Raw genomic sequence first — 22052 nt, 5'->3', positions numbered from 1 at the left:
AATATATGCTTTCCTTCCTCTTTGGTCCTTCTTTAAGTTCAGTTAAAAGCTAAATGAATTTAGGGCCTTTTGCCTGGAATCAATACTGTCATGTGTGTTTCTTAACTCTGTGTCTGTCAGCGTGTGCAATCCTTCAATAACTTCAATAACTCATCTCAAAAATGCAATATGTATAAAAATCATTTCTATTTATAAGCTCTCCCCTTTATCCTAAAAATACCTCCTATGTAATATCTGTATGTGTAAGCCTACATTATAACCACTACTTCTAGAAATCAAAAAGAAATCAAAGCTGTTCTACTCCTTCAACCCTCACTAATTTTCCCTCTAATATTTATTCACGGCTTTGAAAAACCGGCATTGTATCTTCTAAACAGGATTCAGTTCTGTCATGGTCCTGGGCCATGTTGGCCCAGTATTCTTGGTTCCTTGTATTTTCGCTCCTTATTTAGGCCAGGTTTTCTGAGGTGTCCTGTTGTGGTGTTCCCTAAGTGTTTTTTCCCTTTGTGACTCTTACCCCCTTGTGCCCCTCTGTGTATTTATGAGCTCTCGTCTCTCTTTGTGTTTATTCCATGTTTCCCCCAGCCTGTTATGTCTGTGTTCTCCCCGTACTTTCTCTCCTCCTGTCTTTAACCTTAACTTAAAAATAACAGTTTCAGTTTTACCATATCCAAATGATCAAAAACCCAAAAGGTCCTGAAATGATCCTAAATTATTAAACAATTAAATTATTAAACCCTAAACCCCCCTTTATCTTGATACATTTCATGTGTCAAGATACTATACAAAACTTAAAAATGCTCAGTTTCCCCACTCATGATCCAATCTATGTCATAAAAATAAACTTAAAACAGAACAGTTATCAGTCATGTGTTTCTTCAATTAATGATAACTGAGTTACATCAAAAAATATTTCCCCTTTAGCATTTGGCATTCTCCCAACAATATACTATAATCCCATAATCTAACCCCACTTAATAAAACAAAACAGAAATTTTCTCTAGTAAAAACAAATTGTTTGTCCACATTTATTCATCCTCACATTCACTCACACATTCACTCCATATTCTTGCTAATAGTGGAGCTTCCCGCGTCAGATTCTCCACCCTCAGCAAAATGAGCTCAGTCATTTTTTATTTTCCATAGGAAAATATTTCTTTATGCTTTTGGACTGGATTGACTCGCATAAAATCCTTTTTACAGGGACTTACGACCTTGATCAGTCCCCAGGTAGCTTTCTCCTCAGCCAATTATAATCTGGAAAGCCCACCTTATATTTGCTCCTCCCGAGAATTTTCAGCGCCGTTATTCACTGTTTCAGGCCTGCTTAGAACAGAAATGAAAAAATAGAGCTGATTGTTAGCTCATAAAAACAAAACAAAATCACCTGACAGGTTTTCTTTAAGTGCACTGTTACAAAATAATGGGCCCAATTTTTTAGACATGTCCATGTTTCCTAAAACTCCCTCTATTAAAAACAAAAACAACAACCCAAACCTAACTGACAAAATCAACCCATCACCTCAACAACCTCAACAACCTTAAACACACAAAAGTTTTGCCACCACATAATTTCACCTCCTCAATACACCGAAAGTCTCATTAAAACCACACAATTTGCAAACAAAAATCACCCCCTTATGCTCTTAAATTCAGCATAAGACCCCTTACGACATCATATAATCACTAAACTATAAATTCCCTACCCCAATCTGCACTTCTCGTCTGCCATGCTTCCTCTTCTGAAAGTCACTTCCTCAGTCACACACACACAGGAAGCTCCTACGTCACCACTCACTCCAACTAATTTGCATACTGAGTCATCTCTCAATGAGTTGCTGTAACAACAGAAACATATGTTTAAACATCACCAACTCATTAAATCATTTTATTTCTTTCAACAGTGATCACTAGTGTTGATCACTCAGTACGAGAGCACTCCTAAGTCACTCTTTTTTTTTAAAACTACTTTAATCACTTTTTGTTTTCATAACTCACTCCCTTTGTCATATGGCTTCTTCTATTCCTCAATTACAAACTCAAATGTATTTTATTAAACATTCACACCATTGTATCATTCATACAAAATAGCAAGCTGTTCTTCATTGCATATGTTTGTGTTCTTAGCCAGGTTTAATCAGTGTCTATGCATTAAACTCCATGAGCTTGTCTTGTCTTTATAAGGTTAATGCATTTTCTGTTTGTGTATGTGAATTTGCATATGTTGCTTTTGCAGTGTGTCAGACTCCTGCACAATTCTCCACTCAAGCCGTCAGTTGTCTTTCCCAAATCTGCTAACCCAAATTCTGATTTCCTACCTTAAATAGCAGCATTCCTTGTCCTCAGCCAGAAGGTAGGGCTCCACTTGCCACTTACCCCCTCTGCCTCAGCCCAGCGGCTTTACCCGTCAGGTCCCGTCTTCTTACTGAAGCCGAGTAATCGTGACTGTGCCTGCCTTAGGTTGTCCCAGGGTTTCGAGGTGGGATCTTACCCGTCATGGGCTATCCAGCCTTCCATACTCGCCTGATACGGGGCCCAAGTGGGCAGGGGAGGGAACACACTGGCTCTGGAAATTAGAGGAGTGTAAGCTGCTTCCTTCATTGCATCTTATATTAAACTATCTCACTTCTGACTCCTTCCTAGAATAATTTCACATATGGCACTTTGTGTATGTGTGTTTTCTATTCATTAATGTAATTGTCAGTTATTTTCTCTCTTCATTTTACTATTTATCTGTTTGTTTGTAACGTTCTACTTTAGTTCTACTAAATCTTGACGTAAAAACAATACTCCCTTATTTCGCGCACACCCTCTGCATTTTGCCTACGCACACACTTCTCTCTCAGACTTCCTCTGTTCACACACCACCTTGCACTCACTCTACTATCAACTTTCATAGTGTTATTATTATTTAGTATTTTGTACACCTCACACAGAATCATTCAAATCGAGTACTCACAGCATTCACATCACAACCTTCAACTTTCACTTTCAATCCTGCAAGACGCAGAGATGGACATCTCCTTCACCTAACATAAAACTAAATTACCATATCAACATACAATTACTGAAATTCAAACTCAAATACACCGTCTGTTTTAATAAAGTCAAAGAGTAAACAGGTGTACCAAGTGTATGTACTTATGTGTTTTAAACTGAAAGAAAAAGAAACTCAAACTCTTATAACATCACTCATGCCTCTCTCAAATTAAAAACACTTTCAAACTTTAAAACCTCCTACTTTACATCACCAAAGAAATACCTCTCACACCTTTATTCATCATGTCAAAGCTTTCTCCATTTTGCACAACCTGCCACATGTTTAACAAAAAATCGCTGCCTGAGAAGGCTCCCACATATCAAGGTGGTCGTTCTCACAAATTTCCAGCAGACCCTCAAATAAACAAAAACAACGACCCAGGCAGGCTTCCAGTTCAGCCTCCTCAATTTCTATGCACACCGAAAACTCATGGGGAGATTCTTCTGTCTCCCCGTGTCCTACACAATTCACCTCCAAATGATCCCCTACAATTGAAATTTCAGTGTGGAATGACGCAGAGATTAACATTCCCTTATTTATTTACTATATGTAACCTGAATTTTTCTCTCTCTTATCAAATAACAAAGGTTATCTTTAAAATTTGTTATTGAACTACTAATTAAGTTGCTTTTTATGGTATCAATGGTAAACTACCCCTAAAAAGTCCACTTTATTGCGTGTTCATTGAGTTACTTCTATTAAGGCTATTTAACAAGTTCAATTTACACATACTCATTAATCTGTCACGCTTATTAGTGGCTCATGGTTGCTTAAAACCTATGTCTGACTTGACCACAGAGTTAGAGCATCATTCAATCCTCTCAGGATGACCACTCCACTTACTCTGCATCCAGTCAGCTCATGAATTAACAACACTTGCAGACTGTAACCCTTTTATTTTTTGTTTATGCCTTCAAATCCACCTTAAATCTTCTTACCTAAACGTTGGTTTTAAACACAAACAATTCTTATATTCTATTTTGAAACGCTGTCACCATTCATATATTTACAATGTTATTATCTACTAAGCCAGCATTTTAATCGCAGACATTTATCCACATTTGCAAACAATAGTTATAGGGCTGAATAATCACACAAAACCGAAAGCATAGTCCTCTCATGCGCTCTGCATCAGCTGCCTCATTTGCATGCACACACACTCTCCATCTAAAAATGGCAGCAGGCAGTCAGTGCATTACTGACTCGACACACAGAGATCTCTCACACCAAATTTTCTTATTCTATATTACAACGACGTCTTATATTTACAACCACTGTCAGATCTGTCAGCTTTAGCGCCTACCCAATTTCGACAAATTTAAAATAACCGCCCAGCGGATAAACTCCCTGAGTTTTTTGCGACCAATTAACCAGTATCAAGACTTTAACTGTTTCTGGCCTCATCTCTAAAATCCCTAACACAATTTAAAAGCGTCAACCAACCCAAACTTTGCCTGAAGCTCTATTTTTGGCGTTTCACAGCCAAGGCTTACCCCGAAGTGTTAGGTTAAAGTTACACGCCCGAAGTCCAACTTCTTCTGACCAAAAAAGCGCAGACTACCGTTCCAAACGGTAAGGAGACTCTATCTCCTAGTTATTCTGGAGTGCCCCAAGCTCCACAGTGACCAACTGACTATCCCTCTTCGAGGACAATGCCTAAGCGTCCTTGGCATTGGCAAGCGTTACCTCTGAGCACTGCGCTTCCTAGAACCCCCACGGTTCCGTTCTAAGATAATTTATAATACTTTGGAACAACAGTAAAACACCCAACAAAGTGTAAGACTGAAGCAGGTCCAACCTTATAACCAAAAAATAACCAAATTCCCTAAGATACTAAAATCATTGAGCAGTCCAACTGCTTACCACGGTCCTAACCGTATTAAATCCTTTTAGCGGTCCAACCGCATTCAATCATTACCAGCAGTCCAACTGCTTTTAAATCCTCAGTACTGTCATGAGATTCTCATCAAAATCAAAGCAGACATTTACCGGCAACTTTTACTGAATAGACATTTAATTTTATCATCCAATTCAGCACACTTCGGATAAAATCAACAGGCCTGTGCCTACCTCTTTTTAAAGGCGCCTGTCCCCTCAGTTTGGTTGCCGGGTCACGCCTGCCTGTCTGACCACAACGGACCATGAATCACCGTCTACACCTCCAATCCTCCCTCCTCAACCACCGGACGAAGCCCCCAAATGTTAAGGTTCACAATTGAGGAGGGAGAGTACAAACCACTCTTGGTCCAGAAGGTCTTGGTCAAACAATGATTTTAATGAACACACGTGTGGGAAGATACTCTGTATGCAGACAGCAAGTAGTCTTCGACTTAATCAAAGCATGAACAGATATTTTATAGCATCAGGGTTTGATTTACTGACGCCCCTTCATGCGTCACAGATACATTTTATACATAGATTTATACAAGATGATCTTCTGGCTTTTACCCCAGAAGATCATCTTCTATTTTCATGGCTGGCCCTTCCTGTCTACCTTTCAGTTCTTGTCTTGTTCCTCTTTTACCGAGACACTTTTGCAGTTACAGCCAGACATGAGTAACCTCTCTCTCCTCTAAATAAATCTAACTCATGTGTGTGTGTCACGACCTCACATGCTCTTTCTCAATTCACCTGTTGCACTTCTGACCTTTCACCAGGACAGAGGCTCACTGAGACTATGTGTCTGTCTTCTACTAAATAAATGTTTTAATCAAGAACCTCTACTTAAACCTTAATATAAAATGACCTGATATAAGTGTTTTGTAAGCATGTATTGCAATTCCTTCTATGGCTCCAAGTCACTTGCACAATAGATTGTCCGAACATCGCGCCGAACAAAGCTTCCGACCCCCAATTAATTGACCGAGCTCCAACTCTTTAATAAGCACAGATATGCATTGTGTATAAAATAGTCATAACTGCTTAAGGCCTTCTTAAAGCTATCTGTTACATTGTTAAAGCCTCGTCTTAGCCTGCGGCTCAAAATAACTTCCACTTCTGCATACAACTTCCTGTCAGCCTGCAACTCAGTCTTTCTGAAAGAGACACTGTTTAACCCCTGAATGCAATATAAACTCCAGATTATATTATTAATGCAATGGTAATGATGACAATTATTTAACAATAGCAGTAAAATAATTTCCCTGCTCCACAGTAGGAAATGGAAATGACCTGAGATATGAAGATAGAGATTAAAGCTGCAGAACTGCTTACATTAATATCTTTTTTCAATGCACATAAGAAAAGGATCTGATCTGTAACTGTCCATGATTACAAAAAATTTGTTATCTTACTAAATAACACAGAAGTCACTTAGTTTTAAAAATAACAACACTACAAATTGTTTTCCGAATTTTGGTCAGTTTGAAACCATAAATCAGAGGATTCATAATTGGAGGAATGACAAGAAACTCTATTGCTGCAAAGTTTTGAAGGGTCTGAGGCAACTCTTTCGAACCCAGTCGCATATTTATAATGTCCAAAAGCTTTGTCACAGCAAAAGTAAATAATGAGACGAGATGTGGGACACATGTTTGCATGAACTTTGCCCTGTTTTCTATAGACCTGACACATGTTTGAATGATATACAGATAGGACCAAACTATAAAAACACCGTAAAGAAAATAAATACTTATTGTAATATTTGCAGATATAGCATTGATTGCAGTTTGTGCTGGAAAACAAGCGAGTTGAACAATACTCCAGTTCACACAGAAGAGTCTGGAAAGATACGGGCTGCATAACTTCAGTCTGGATGTTAGAAAGGTATTCACAGCCACAATGCAGAAATTTGTGAACCACAAAAACCATGCAAACCTAATGACTCTTTGCTTTGACATGATAGAGTGGTACTTCAGTGGCTGACATATGGCCACATATCTGTCATATGCCATGAGTGCAAGAATCGACAGTTCACCACAGATAAAAGAGTAAACTACCTGATTCTGAATAAGGCAACCGTAATATGAGATGAGATGAACATCAGAGAGGAGATCCCAGAGAAATTTAGGGTAGAAACCTGCTGTTCCATAAAGTGCATTGATGCAAACGACACAGAGCAGAATATACATTGGTTCATGGAGGTTGCTGTGCAAGATGATGATCACAATGAGAGAAACATTTAGCAGGCAAATGATGCAGTAACACAACAAACTGAGGGAAAAGAGAACAAACCTGTGACTGACTGTTTCATTGAAACCTGAAAGAAAAAACATTGTTATTACAGAAACATTATTCATTGTGATTGAGAGAAGTGAAGCCTAGTCTCTCACATCTGGTCTCCTTTCTTCACTCTTCTCTGTCTAGTTTTGTCTACAGCAACATGTGAGCTGGGATTTCAAACCAGTCAACCAATGATCTGGAAAAAATCACAGGGGATTTAATATGCTGCATATACTAAACATCTCCTTCTGAATTTATAAGTTCGCTCACAAAGAAATGGATAGTGTGTTCTTATGATACTTTTATTTTATGGAGAGAAACAGAATATGAACCAAACAAAAGAAAAACACATTACATAAAAGTTATAAACTAATTTGCATGTAACTGAGTGAAATAAGTATTTGATCCCCAACAACCCAGACAGAACTCCAGCTCTCACAGATTGGCTGTGTGTGGCATTGCAGATTACAATCAGTCAATCAATTACAGATACTCCTGATCTCAACTCATTATGTACATAAAGCATACCAGTCCACAGAATCAATTTCTCCTATTTGGATTTCTCACCCAGTAGCGGTTTTAGATACGGGCGACACGGGCGTTTGCCCGGGGCGGCATCGTGGTGGGGGGCGGCATCACGGGCATCGGCAAAAAAAAAAAAAAATGCTCGTACTCATGCTGCCCCGACGTCATGCCAGCGCATATTGTGAATGGCATAGGCATCGATCGGTTTTCTATCGCCCATTTGCTGGGAGTAAGGGCGCCCTCCGTTTGCGAGGTGCGCCTGCTGCTTGCTGCACAGGGAGGAGAGGGCGGGGCGGCATCTAATAACCAACTCGCAAAATAAAACAAAATAAAAACAAACACAACAAACACAAAAACACCAGACATCATGATACAGACTTATAATTTGCACCGATGTTTTTTCGAAATTCTATACCCGAAAAGTGAGCGTGAGAGCCCTCGGTGCGCCTGCTCGCTGCTGAAGTCAAAGTAAACTTTATTGTCATCTCCGCTACATACAGTGCAGTATATATATAGAGAGACAAGACGACAAGGCTCCAGTTACAGCAGTGCAAGTAAACAAACAATAAATATAAGAAGAGTAAGAAAATAAATATACCAGTGTTCACCCAGGGCGCCAAACAGGCTAGGACCGCCACTGTTCTCACCACTATGTCAAAGACCAAAGAGCTGTGAAATTACATTAGAGACAAGACTGTAGACCTGCACATGGTTGGATTAGGCAACCACACCATCAAGAAGAAGCTTAATGTGAAGGTAACAACTGTTGGTGCTATTTTTCTTAAATGGAAGAAATATAAAATGACCATCAATTGCCCCATGCAAGATCTTACCTCATGGGGTGAGGATGATCATAACAAAGGTGGTGGATCAGCCTAAAACTCCACAGGAGGATGTTGATGACCCGAAATGAGTTGAAACCACAGCCACAACCACTGCCATAGCAGACTGAAATCTTGCATAAACCACATGTACAGGGCTGTTTTAAGTTTGCCAGTGAACACCTAAATGACTTTGAGAAGGCTTAGGAGAAAGTGCTGTGGACAGAGGAAACCAAAATGGAGCTCTTTGGAATCAACTTGTTTTTCCAGGAAGAGAAAGGTCTTCTTTTCCTTTTCCTTTTTGATAAGTTATAAAGTAAAACAGTAAATTCAATCATTTTATGCTCACTTTCTATTACATTTTTCTTAAGGCAAGTAAAGGTTTGATGGTAACTGTAATGAACAAGATTAATATGACTATCAAGTCTTTAGAAATTCATAAAAATGTCATTTGCTTCAAATGTAACACCACAACAAATATTATTTCAAATGTCAGTTTGAAGCTGTAAATGGGAGGTATGACAAACCAGCAAAGGTTAACGTTTAATTAGGTAGAAAAAAAGAAAAGCGACATTACTGTAAATAATCAGATGGACAAGGTTGTTCCAAGTCTTGATGACTGGCAATATTTCAAAAGAAAAACAGAAATCAGTGAAGTAATCACTGAAGAAAACAGTTCACGGTGCATACGGCTTACTTCAAGGTAATACAGAAAAAATATGGAGTTCTTTGTTTAGAATAAGAAAAAAATGACTTATGGAAACCCACAAAAACTACACTGTAAAAAAACAATCCTAAAAAAAACAGTAATATTCCAGCAGCTGGGGCACCAAATTAATCCCATAAAATAACAGAAAATAACTTTCTCATAAAAATACGTTTATTTTCAGTAATGACACTACAGTTTGTTGCCCTAATTTTACATGTGATTTTGCCTTTTTCAAGTGCTTTTAAACATTAAATTAGGAACATTTTAATGTGAGTAAACAATGAAATTACCTATAAACAACGTCAATGAATGCGGCAATATGAATAATAATACTTAAATGTACAGAAATATACAGTTAACAGTTGGTTTAAATAATAATAATAATGATGGATTGCATTTATATAGTGCTTTTCGAGACCCTCAAAGCGCTTTACAATTCCACTATTCATTCACTCTCACATTCACACACTGGTGGAGGCAGCTACAGTTGTAGCCACAGCTGTCCTGGGGCAGACTGACAGAAGCGAGGCTGCCATATCGCGCCATCGGCCCCTCTGGCCAACACCAGTAGGTGGTAGGTGAAGTCAGTAGCGGTTTTTGATACGGGCGACGTGGTGGGGGGCGGCATCACGGGCATCGGCAAAAAAAATAAAAATAAAAAATTGCTCGTACTCATGCTGCCCCGACATCAGCCAGCGCATATTGGGAATGGCATAGGCACTGATCACTTTTCTGTCGCCTATTTGCTGGGAGTAAATATCAATAACAATTGAAAATTTATAATTTACAGTTTGATGATTTAAAGTCTCACACACAGCCCGTCAAAAGGGGAGAGGACCAGCTGCTTCCAAATAGAGCACATTTCATTCATAATGATGTAAATCCAAGCCCATTATGTATTCATGATTTGAATCCTGGGTTGTGTGAAATCCCAGAAATAAACTGTGGACAAAGTGAATCTGTGAACTAAGGTGTAGGTCTATTAGGTTATGTTGTGGTGATCCTCGGGTTGAGGGGTTTGTGTTCATACTGGAGTGCAAAATGAAAACCAGTGGAAGATGGACAAGAAAAGTTCAAAGCCATCAGGTGCTCAGTTTAGAAAAAAGAGAAAAGAAGAGGAGGAGAAACGAGCAAAAGATACAGGTAAGCAGATGTGTCGTTGGATAATGGCAGCTCATCCTGAAACAATCAGAGTCAGAATCAGAATAGTTTATTAATCCCTAAGGAAATAATGTGGATTACAGTTGCTCCAAAAAGAAATGGTAAAAATAGTAACAGTAACAGACTAAACTCCAAACAGTACATTATGTTACAGATTTTAATGTTAATTAGTCATTTTCAATTTGTCCTGTTCTCATTGTATGACAAATTATGATGGCTGTTTGGTAGCTGTTTGCATTCAATGCATACTCTCTCTCTTTATATGTGTGTGTGTTTCTCTGGCGAAATTCAGTATGGTTCCGACAACAGTTTTATGTTAATGTATAATCCTTAATATGTTTTATGTGTGTGGGGCGCCAGAGGGAGTGTTCACCCGGGGCGCCAAACAGGCTAGGACCGCCACTGGGTGAAGTGTCTTGTCCAAGGACACAAAGACCGAGAGTGTCCGAGCCAGGGCTCGAACCGGCAACCTTCTGAGTACAAGGCGAATTGCCAACTCTTGAGCCACGATCGCCCTAAACAACAATAATAATAATTGTCATTTGATGTAAAAAAAAGTTTATAAGAATCATTTTATATATTTTCCATAGCATTACATTTGAATTTAACAGTTCAATCTTTCAAATAATGGACAGATATTTATGAAATTATGATACATTTGTGAATGTATTTTAACAATCTAAATATGCTCATGTAAGAAAATTATGTTTTATTACATTTACAGTGATTTTACGTTAATTTACATTTGAAATGTAAAATCACAGTCTATTTATGTGAATTTAATGATATTCTGGAAAAACAGTACAAAACTGTAAAATACACAGTAAAATATTTTATATTACAATTTTTTTTACAGTGTAACAAAGGCACAGCACAGAAAAGAGGTTGGAACTAATAAAGCAGAAATACTTTGCTACTCTAGAATTTACAGGTATCTACATCTTTTTACTTTTCTTCCCTGCATTTTAACGCAAATATCTGTCTTTTTCACTCCTTACATTTTAAAACAGACTCATTGCTTTTGGTTTAACACATTTAATTAATGTTTTTTTCTTTTTTTGCACACTGGACACTGCAAATGAACCCGAACAGGTAAAATATAAAAAAAAAAACCCTTTCAACTAACCAGACTTGCCAAGTGTAATGAGAAGACAGGACAGTTGTGGGTTTACATTTATTTTGACCTTCAAAAATACATTTAGTGCAAAAATCTTGGAAATGGAAGTAATCTTAGATATACACGAAATATTCCAACTTTCTAACTAATTACACTAGAGGTGTCAACAAGGCCCAGGAGCCGAATTTGGCCCAGCAAAGTAAGAAAAAACAAGTTACAGAAAGCCTTAGAAAACTATACTAACTATAAGTGCGAAACTGAGCTGTGCAATGTGCATATGGCCTGAGGGATGTAACAGTGGGTTATATCACAGTGTTCAGAGTAACAGCCTGCTTGAAGAAACTGTCTTTGCGTGGCTTGTTTTACTAAACAGCGGCAGAGCCTCCTGAATGCAGCAGTTTGAACAGTTCGTGTCCGGGACGTGAGCGGTCTGCAGAGATTTCCTAACACTGGACCTCTACAGGTCCTGGATGGAGGCAAGATCAGCACTGATGATCAGCTCTGCAGATCTGATTGCCTGTTGCAGTCTGGCCCAGTGACTGATGTCCACAGAACAGACTACATGATAGCAATATGGAAGATGACCAGCAGCTCCTGTGGCAGGTTGTAGTTCCTGAGGCAACTTAGGGCCTTCTTCTGGAAAGAGTTTATATGCAAGGATCACTTCAGATCGTGTGGAAAGGTGGATCCTAGGAATCTGAAGGGAACCACAGTAGCTACTGTATTGTTAAGCATCAGAAAAATCAGACTTAAGGATCAGACCAATGATGGTGGTGTCATCAGCGAACTTAAGGAGTTTCACATATGGGACAAGAACAGCAGGGAGAGAACACACCTGTGGGGGAGGCTGGTGAGGGTAGTTTGTGTGTGGGATGTGGAGCTTCTTGGACTCACCTGCTGCTGGGAAATGAGCTACCAGAAATTTTTTTTTTTTGCAAATTTTACACATTTATTTCTTACTATTTAACAGATTTCTAAATTTTGTCATGTAGAAAAACTGATTTGCACTGTAAATGTTCAGCTTCAACTTTCAATCCTTCAAACAATGGAAAAGCCATTTAATTGTACAAGTGTTAAGTAAAAACAGACTTTCATGTTTGATTAAGCAGAAATTCTAAAACTGGTCCAGTTGCTAAAACCTCTGACTGTTTCAATAAGTGTTAAAGAAAAAGAGGATAAAACTGAGAAAACTACTAAAACTGCTTCACATCCATGTGGTTGTGGATCAGATTTATAAGACAGCATAATATCAAAATAGATTGACACTCTGATAGTGCTGCCACATCTAAAACAGTTTGTCTTTTAATCCTTTTCACATGTGCAGTCTCCATGGTGCCTGTTATTTCCTTGAACAGTAATGAGAAGAAAGATAGTGAAATTTACAGCCTTTCTACATATCAGTGTTTTTTTGGTAATTAGGCAGGTGACCATCAAAAATACATTTAGTGCAAAGACATCTACAAAATGTAAATCATCTGCAGATAAATAATAAAACGTCATATCCGCTCACATCAATAGACATGTTTTCAGACAACTCCAAATAAAACACAAATTTCAGTAAAAATTAAACATTTTTTTGGACTTATTTTAAAATGGATGTCAAACAATGGGTGTGACACTTAGCTGTGTGTGAAACTATTTTCTGATTGAATAAAACAAAATTTAGTTACTTTTAAAATAACAACACTATAAAATCGTTTTCGAATTTTGGTCAGTTTGAAACCGTAAATTAGAGGATTCATAATAGGAGGAATGACAAGAAACTCTAATGCTACAAAGTTTTGAAGGGACTGAGGCAACTCTTTCGAACCCAGTCGCATACTTATAATATCAGTAAGTATTGCCACAACAAAAGTAAATAATGAGACGAGATGTGGGACACATGTTTGCATGAACTTTGCCCTGTTTTCTATAGACTTTACACATGTTTGAATGATATACATATAGGACCAAACTATAAAAACACCATGAAGCAAATAAATAATTATTGTAATATTTGCAGATATAGCATTGATTGCAGTTTGTGCTGGAAAACAAGCGAGTTGAACAATAATCCAGTTCACACAGAAGAGTGTGGAAATATACGGGCTGCATAACTTCAGTCTGGATGTTAGAAAGGCATTCACAGCCACAATGCAGAAAGTTGTGAACCACAAAAAACAAGCAAACCTAATGACTCTTTGCTTTGTCATGATAGAGTGGTACTTCAGTGGCTGACATATGGCCACATATCTGTCATATGCCATGAGTGCAAGAATCGACAATTCGCCGCAGACAAAAGAATAAATCACCTTAGTCTGAATAAGGCAACCGTAATATGAGATGAGATGAACATCAGAGAGGAGATCCCAGAGAAATCTGGGGTAGAAACCTGCTGTTCCATAAAGTGCATTGATGCAAAAGACACAGAGCAGAATATACATTGATTCATGGAGGTTGCTGTCCAAGATGATGATCACAATGAGAGAAACATTGACGAGGCAAATGATGCAGTAACACAACAAACTGAGGAAAAAGAGAACAAACCTGTGACTGACTGTTTCATTGAAACCTGAAAGAAAAAACGTTGTTATTACAGAAACATTATTCATTGTGATTGAGAGATCTAAGTGAAGCCTAGTCGCTCACTGTATCTGGTCTCTGTTCTCCTCTCTCCTCTATCAGGTACAGATAACAGCAACACGTGAGCTGGGATTTCAAACCAGCCAATCATTGATCTGGAATGAAAGCTCACAGCTTTGGAAGATCACAGGGGATTTAATATGTATCATGTACTAAACACATAATAAAACAAACCTGCAGGTTCTTGAAAAAGAAATATTAAAAAGTTTTACAACTTTATTTAAAAAATGCTTTCTTCATAATACTGTTAGGATTTTTTTTTACATTTATGCCAATTAAACATAATTGTCCAGGGCTTGTTGTGGTTTTCTTCTGTTTTTCGTTTGTAGTCTTTCGTAGTCCAGTCAGATCATTGTTGCTTCAGTGATAATGATCAGGCTCTCTGACGTTTGCTGAAGTCACTAGTAAGACAGTAAGAAGTTCTTGTGAATGTTGCTTTGTCTTTGCCTCTTAGTAACTTTGTGGAAAAAAAGACTTGTTTGCACCTGTTACCTTCTACTTACCTGTTACTCTGCCGCCTGCTCACTCTCAACTTTTCCTATTCCACAATGGAAAGAATCCATCCCAGGTACCTCTCCAATTTTCTGCAGAGTGGTGTAACCTTATCGTTGCACCACGACCACCCCCTTTTCCTCCAGCACAGAAAAGAGTAAATCAAAGGTGTTTTTGTGTAAAACCATGGTCTCAGAGATCAGGTTGTAAATTCTGAGTTGCTGCAGGAACCACAACCTCTGCTGGGCCTTCTTCTGGATAGAGTCTATATGTGGGGACCACTTCAGATCGTGTGGAAAGGTGGATCCTAGGAATCTGAAGTCATCCACGGTAAGTACTCTATTTTAAAGGATAGTTAGGGTGAGTCTGAAGGTTCACTGTCACCTCCACAGTTTGGTCCGGATGGTTCTGACTGCAACAGTGGAACAGCTGGTCCACCTCCTGTCTGTACGTGGACTTGTCTTCATTGTGGATCAGACCAAGTATTACCAGTTTGCAAATCATGCGAACAGATCCATAGAAGATGCCATCAACATAGCTCTCCACTCTGTGCTGAGCCACCTGGAGCAGCGGCAAAGCTACGTCAGAAAGCTCTTTGTGGGGTTTGTCAGAATCTCTTCTCTAGTTTGTGGTTCTGTTGGCTTCATCAGGTAATGGCCTTCTGCTCGCTTTGGAATGGTTCACAGCTGAGTGTGAAGCAGTGGCAATGAGAATCAGCACCTCCAAATCTGAGGCCATGGTCCTCAGCCGGAAAAGGGTGGAGGGCCCACTTCAGGTCAGGGACGAGTTCCTGCCCCAAGTTTAAGTATCTCGGGGTCTTGTTCATGAGTGACGAGAGACGGGAGATCGACAGACGGATTGGTGCTGTGGCTGCAGTAATATGGACGATATACCATTGTGTTGTGGTGAAGAGAGAGCTGAGTGTAAAAGCGAAGCTCTCAAGTTACTGGTCGATCTACGTCCCTCCCCTCCACTATAGTCATGAGCTGTGGGTAGTGACCGAAAGAACGAGATTGCGGATACAAGCGGCAGAAATGGGCTTCCTCTGAAGGGTGGCTGGCCTCTCCCTTAGAGATAGGGTGAGAAGTTCAGTCTTCCGGGAGGGGCTCAGAGTAGAGCAGCTGCTCCTCCATATTAAATAGAGCCAGTTGAGGTTGTTCGGGCATCCTGGGCGTCTCCTGAATGAGGTGTTTCGGGCATGTCCCACCAGGAGGAGGCCCCGGGGCAGACCTGGGACACACTAGAGAGATTTTATCTCTCAGCTGGCCTGGGAACGCCTTGGTGTTCCCCCAGACAAGTTTGAGGAGGTGGCTGAGGAGAGGGTGGTCTGGGCTTCTCTGCTAGGGCTGCGGCCCCTGTGACCCGGCCCCGGATAAGCAGATGGATGGATGGATGCTCTTTGTGGATTACAGCTCAGCTTTCTATACAATCATCCTGGATATCCTCTTCACCAAACTGGTCACTCTTGGCTTTTGACTTTCTCACCAACCGGCCCCAGACTGTAAGACTTGGCCCCTATCTCTCCTCCACTCGCATGCTGAGCACTGGCTCCCCACAAGGCTGTGTGCTGAGCCCCCTCCTGTATTGTCTCTAGACCTAAGACTGCAGTTCGACCCACAACAACAACATCATCATCAAGTTTGCTGAAGACACCACATTAGTCAGATTTATCTCAAAGGGAGAAGAGGCAGACTACAGAGAGGAAGTCCTGAAGTTGACATCATAGTGTTCAGAGAAAAAAAAAACTAGCACTGACCACTATGGAAACCAAAGAGATCATTGTCGACTTCAGGTGGCACAGCACTGACTTAGGCCCCCGATACATCAACAGTGATGGTTGGAGAGGGTCCAACTGTTCGTCCATTGACAGCCTGCTGACATACTGCATCAAAGTAAGGTACGGCAGCTGACCAGATGGGAACAGAGTGAAGCTTCACAGTGTAATCACGGCAGCACAGAAGATTATTGGCTGCCCTCTCCCCTCCTTGTCAGACATTTATTTCACCCGCTGCCTCAACAGAGCAACAAACATCATCAAGGGCAGCTCCCACCCAGGTTTTGACCTGTTCGACCTGCTTCCCTCAGGGAAGCGCTACAGGTGCATCAGCACAAACACTGACAGACTTAGAAACAGTTCCTGGGCCCCGGTCTGGATGGGCCTGGGCCCCCTTTCCCTGGCGGGTCGTGGAGTATGGGAGTGCCTACTGGGGTCAGCGGGGGAGCTGGCCCCAGGGAGGGGTCATCTGCCCCTTACTTCCTTCCCTCCCCATCTCCAGTTGCCTCCCTCTTTCCGCTCCACCACAACCACCCACACATGCAGGGCCTTGGAGTAGGGGTATGTCACCAGGGTGCAGAGGAGGCTACCCCCCCCCCCCCCCCCCCCCCCCTCTGTCCCCTTCTGGCTGCCTCTGCCTCAATTTTATCCCACAACTTAGACATTCACATTACTCACACTCTCATTACACATACATATAGGATCTTGGGGGTGGGCACGATACACGGAGTCCAAATTACCATCAGGGTGTATACCTCACCCCTGGCGTCGTTGCCCACCTCTCAATTTTGAATACACGTAGACATTGAGGGCTAGCAGGAGGGACTATGCGCTTACCTGCTGCTCTCTGGCAGGTAGCTCCATGCCCTCCTGGGTTTTAATTGCACCTTAGAACACACATGCATCAACACTACAATGAGCGGGTGGAGGGAGGTTTGGAGTCTTCTCTCACCCAGTTCTCTGCGGCCTGCTGGAGCGGGGGGGCTAGGAGGAGTTGGCCGTCCAACTGCGGTCTGGAGTGTGGGGCCTCCCTGCTGCTGCGGAGTCGGGGCGGTCTGCCTCTCCCCACCGCAGGGAAAAGGGTAACACCACCTGGGTCTGGGTGCAGTTCCCCCCTCCAGGGGCAAGGGTACCTAGACCCGGTTCGTAGAGTACACTTGGGGAGTGTGATCGTGTGTACAGCGTCTCTTTATGTCTGTCTCCACGTGGTTGAGTGTGGAGTAAGTGCATATGAGAGCATGAGGGTGGGAATGGATGTTTGTGTCTGTGTGTGCCTGTATGTCTGTGTCTATATGTCAGGTTGGGTATCAGACGCCACCTCTCTGGGGACATCTCAGGCCCTCCAAGGTTTGGAGGCCTATCTCCACCCACCACCACTTCCCCTGCCGGTGGCGGACTCCCTCAGGTGTCGGTGCGTTGGTGGTTCTTTGTGTCTGGGGGTGGGCGTCCGGGTACACACCGGCTCACTCCTTGGCGGCCGCTTATCGGGGCCTGGAGCCTGGGGCTCGCTCGGGCCACTTCGGAGGTGGGGTACCCCCGGCCTCTCGGCCTGGGGCTCGGTCACTCAGGCACAGCTGGCTGCCGGCGGAGCTCATGGGCGCGTCACTGCAACTCCCCCTGGCTTCTGCTCCGCGGCTGCTGAGTGAACCCTCATCTGGGACTCTCCTCAGCTCTTACTGGGACAGTGGCGCGGCTGCCCCTCTGTTGGTCTTCCTTGGTCTCTTGTGTTCTGGGGGCCTCTGGATGTCTGGAGTTTTGATCTCCTCCATACCTGCCTCATACCCTGGAGGACGGGGCTGTGGCTCCCCACACTCCCTAGCAGATCGTTACATGGAGAAACCTTTGGAATGCAAGCATGCTGATCCACACAGGTATGCACACAGGTGTACACACGGGTATTCACAGACGCGGACTACAGCTTTCTTGGCTGCTGCCTCAAAGCACATTGTGCGCTGTCTATCTTGCGTGCTGCACAATATCGTTTATTATTTAGAATCTACTGATATCTACTGCTAGCTAGTTTATTGTGATGGTGCCGTTTTTTTTTATTATGTTGCTCTTTGTTGTTTGCTTTCTCTTCTGTTTTTTTTCTCCATACAGGTGACCCAGGTGTTTTGTTTTTTTGTTTTTTTTTGTTTTTTCTTTCTTCCCCCCCTTCTCACCGTCTCTTCTCCCCTTTGGTTTTCTTTCTCTCCCTCTCTTTCTTTCATTCTCTCTCCCTGTCCTATCCCACAATCATGTCTGTCCCGTTTGTAGCAACTGAAAATAAAATAAATTCATAATTATAATAAAGGTCAATCAAATGGACCAATATGGCAAGGCCATGATGATCCACTTGGTAAAATAAATCCGCTTGGCATCTTTCTTGGCCTTAAGAGAACAATTCTGATGGCTAAAGATCCAAACAGGACACAAAAAAAAAAAAAAAAAAAGAAAGAAAGAAAGAAACAGTTCCTTTGCAAAAGCCATGAGTACCCTGAACTCACACACGAACCGACGACACAGTTTCACCCCCCAATTCAAGCCTCTCCTCTATACACAGAATATACAAAAACTACCACTACTGTGCAATATTTAATTTATGTCAAATACCCCACTGTAAAAATAGACTTATTTTTTTTTTTTCAGTATTTGTATATTTGACATTTTTTGATATTGACCTGCTCATATGTATACAGTGCCACGGAACTGTGCACCTCACCCCCCTTTCTTCTTTTCCCACATGTCTGCACTGGGTATGAGATGCTCTGAATCTCTTTGTACATGTGTATAGTGACAATAAATGGCATTCTAGTCAATCAGTTTAGAGGGTCAAGAACAGCAGGGAGAGAACACGCCTATTGGGGAGGCCTTTGCTGGTAGTTTGTGTGTGGTATGTGGTGCTTCTTGGCCTCACCTGCTGCTGGGAAATGAGCTACCAGAATTTTTTTTTTTTTTTACAATTGTACACATTTATTTCTTACTGTTTAACAGATTTCTCATTTCTTTTACTTAATACAGTAAAAACAAACACATTGTAATGTAGAAAAACTGATTTGCACTGTAAATATTCAGCTTTAACTTTCAATCCTTCAAACAATGGAAAAGCCATTTAATTGTACAAGTGTTAAGTAAGAACAGACTTTCATGTTTGATTAAGCAGAAATTCTAAAACTGGTCCAGTTGCTAAAACCTCTGACTGTTTCAATAAGTGTTAAGGATAAAGAGGATAAAACTGAGAAAACTACTAAAACTGCTTCACATCCATGTGGTTGTGGATCAGATTTATAAGACAGCATAATATCAAAATAGATTGACACTCTGATAGTGCTGCCACATCTAAAACAGTTTGTCTTTTAATCCTTTTCACATGTGCAGTCTCCACGGTGCCTGTTATTTCCTTGAACAGTAATGAGAAGAAAGACTGAAATTTACAGCCTTTCTACATATCAGTGTTTTTTTGTTAATTAGGCAGGTGACCATCAAAAATACATTTAGTGCAAAGACATCTACAAAATGTAAATCATCTGGGAAATGCAGATAAATAATAAAACATCATATCCGCTCACATCAATAGACATGTTCCAAATAAAACACAAATTTCAGTAAAAATTAAACATTTTTTTGGACTTATTTTAAAATGGATGTCAAACAATGGGTGTGACACTTAGCTGTGTGTGAAACTATTTTCTGATCGAATAAAACAAAAAATAGTTCCTTTTAAAATAACAACACTATAAATTTTTTTTCGGATTTTGGTCAGTTTGAAACCGTACATCAGAGGATTCATAATAGGAGGAATGACAAGAAATTCTATTACTACAAAGTTTTGAAGGGACTGAGGCAACTCTTTCGAACCCAGTCGCATACTTATAACATCAGTAAGTACTGCCACAACAAAAGTAAATAATGAGATGAGATGTGGGACACATGTTTGCATGAACTTTGCCCTGTTTTCTATAGACTTTACACATGTTTGAATGATATACATATAGGACTAAACTATAAAAACACCATGAAGCAAATAAATAATTATTGTAATATTTGCAAATATGCCATTAACTATAGTTTGTGCTGGAAAACAAGCGAGTTGAACAATAATCCAGTTCACACAGAAGAGTGTGGAAAGATACGGGCTGCATAACTTCAGTCTGGATGTTAGAAAGGCATTCACAGCCATAATGCAGAAATTTGTGAACCACAAAAAACATGCAAACCTTATGACTCTTTGCTTTGACATGATAGAGTGGTACTTCAGTGGCTGACATATGGCCACATATCTGTCATATGCCATGAGTGCAAGAATTGAGAGTTCGCCGCAGAGAAAAGAATAAATCACCTTAGTCTGAATACGGCAACCATAATATGAAATGAGATGAACATCAGAGAGGAGATCCCAGAGAAATTTGGGAAAGAAACCTGCTGTTCCATAAAGTGCATTGATGCAAAAGACACAGAGCAGAATATACATTGATTCATGGAGGTTGCTGTCCAAGATGATGATCACAATGAGAGAAACATTTAGCAGGCAAATGATGCAGTAGCAAAACAAACTGAGGAAAAAGAGAACAAACCTGTGACTGACTGTTTCATTGAAACCTGAAAGAAAAAACATTGTTATTACAGAAACATTATTCATTGTGATTGAGAGACCTAAGTGAAGCCTAGTCGCTCACTGTATCTGGTCTCGGTTCTCCTCTCTCCTCTATCAGGTACAGATAACAGCAACACGTGAGCTGGGATTTCAAACCAGCCAATCATTGATCTGGAATGAAAGCTCACAGCTTTGGAAAATCACAGGGGATTTAATATGTATCATGTACTAAACACATAATAAAACAAACCTGCAGGTTCTTGAAAAAGAAATTTTAAAACGTTTTACAACTTTATTTAAAAGATGCTTTCTTCATAATACTGTTAGGAATTTCTTACATTTATGCCAATTAAACATATTTGTCCAGGACTTGTTGTGGTTCTCTTCTGTTTTTCGTTTGTAGTCTTTCGTAGTCCAGTCAGATCATTGTTGCTTCAGTGATAATGATCAGGCTCTCTGACGTTTGCTGAAGTCACTAGAAAGACAGTAAGAAGTTCTTGTGAATGTTGCTTTGTCTTTGCCTCTTAGTAACTCTGTGGAAAAAAGAATTGTTTGCAGCTGTTACCTGCTACTTACCTGTTACTCTGCCGCCTGCTCACTCTCTACCTTTCCTATTCCACAATGGAAAGATTCTATCCCAGGTACCTCTCCAATTTTCTGCAGAGTGATGTAACCTTATCGTTGCACCATGATCACCCCCTGTTCCTCCAGCCCAGAAAAGAGTAAATCAAAAGTTCTTTTGCATAAAACCATGGTCTCAGAGATCAGGTTGTAAATTCTGAGTTGCTGCAGGAACCATAACCTCTGCTGGGCCTTCTTCTGGATAGAGTCTATATGTGGGGACCACTTCAGATCGCGTGGAAAGGTGGGTCCTAGGAATCTGACGTGATCCATGGTAAGTATTCTATTTTTAAGTATAGTTAGGGCGAGTCTGAAGGTTCACTGTCACGTCCACAGTCGGGTCCTGGTGGTTCTGACTGCAACAGTGGAACAGCTGGTCCACATCCTGTCTGTACGTGGACTCGTCTTCATTGTGGATCAGACCAGTGATTACCAG

The 22052-nt window shown here is 40.7% G+C and overlaps 2 protein-coding genes and 1 pseudogene across 3 annotated transcripts; all 3 read right to left on the bottom strand.

Moving 5' to 3' along the window:
* Positions 1–6348: 6348 nt before the first annotated feature.
* LOC308409894 (olfactory receptor 5F1-like) lies at positions 6349–7278 on the bottom strand (the record flags this gene model as incomplete). The annotated part of the gene is made up of 1 exon (XM_080902893.1): positions 6349–7278. One exon carries the CDS (start codon positions 7276–7278, stop codon positions 6349–6351), a length of 930 nt encoding a protein of 309 aa, XP_080759019.1.
* A 4814-nt stretch (positions 7279–12092) lies between these two features.
* Positions 12093–14125, bottom strand: LOC308409893 (olfactory receptor 52D1-like; the record flags this gene model as incomplete). Its single annotated transcript, XM_080902892.1, has 2 exons — positions 12093–12170; positions 13205–14125. 2 exons carry the CDS (start codon positions 14123–14125, stop codon positions 12093–12095), a joined length of 999 nt encoding a protein of 332 aa, XP_080759018.1.
* Positions 14126–16456: 2331 nt separating this feature from the next.
* On the bottom strand, positions 16457–21040 carry LOC308409892 (olfactory receptor 2K2-like; annotated as a pseudogene). The gene is made up of 2 exons: positions 20137–21040; positions 16457–16554 (listed from the first exon to the last, which is right to left on the bottom strand). The product of its transcript is annotated as an olfactory receptor 2K2-like (transcript).
* Positions 21041–22052: the final 1012 nt, after the last annotated feature.

Source organism: Rhamphochromis sp. 'chilingali' (genome assembly GCF_963969265.1).
Source record: "Rhamphochromis sp. 'chilingali' genome assembly, chromosome: 14".
NCBI classification, from domain to species: domain Eukaryota; kingdom Metazoa; phylum Chordata; class Actinopteri; order Cichliformes; family Cichlidae; genus Rhamphochromis; species Rhamphochromis sp. 'chilingali'.
This window is presented reverse-complemented; position numbering and strand designations above follow the sequence as displayed.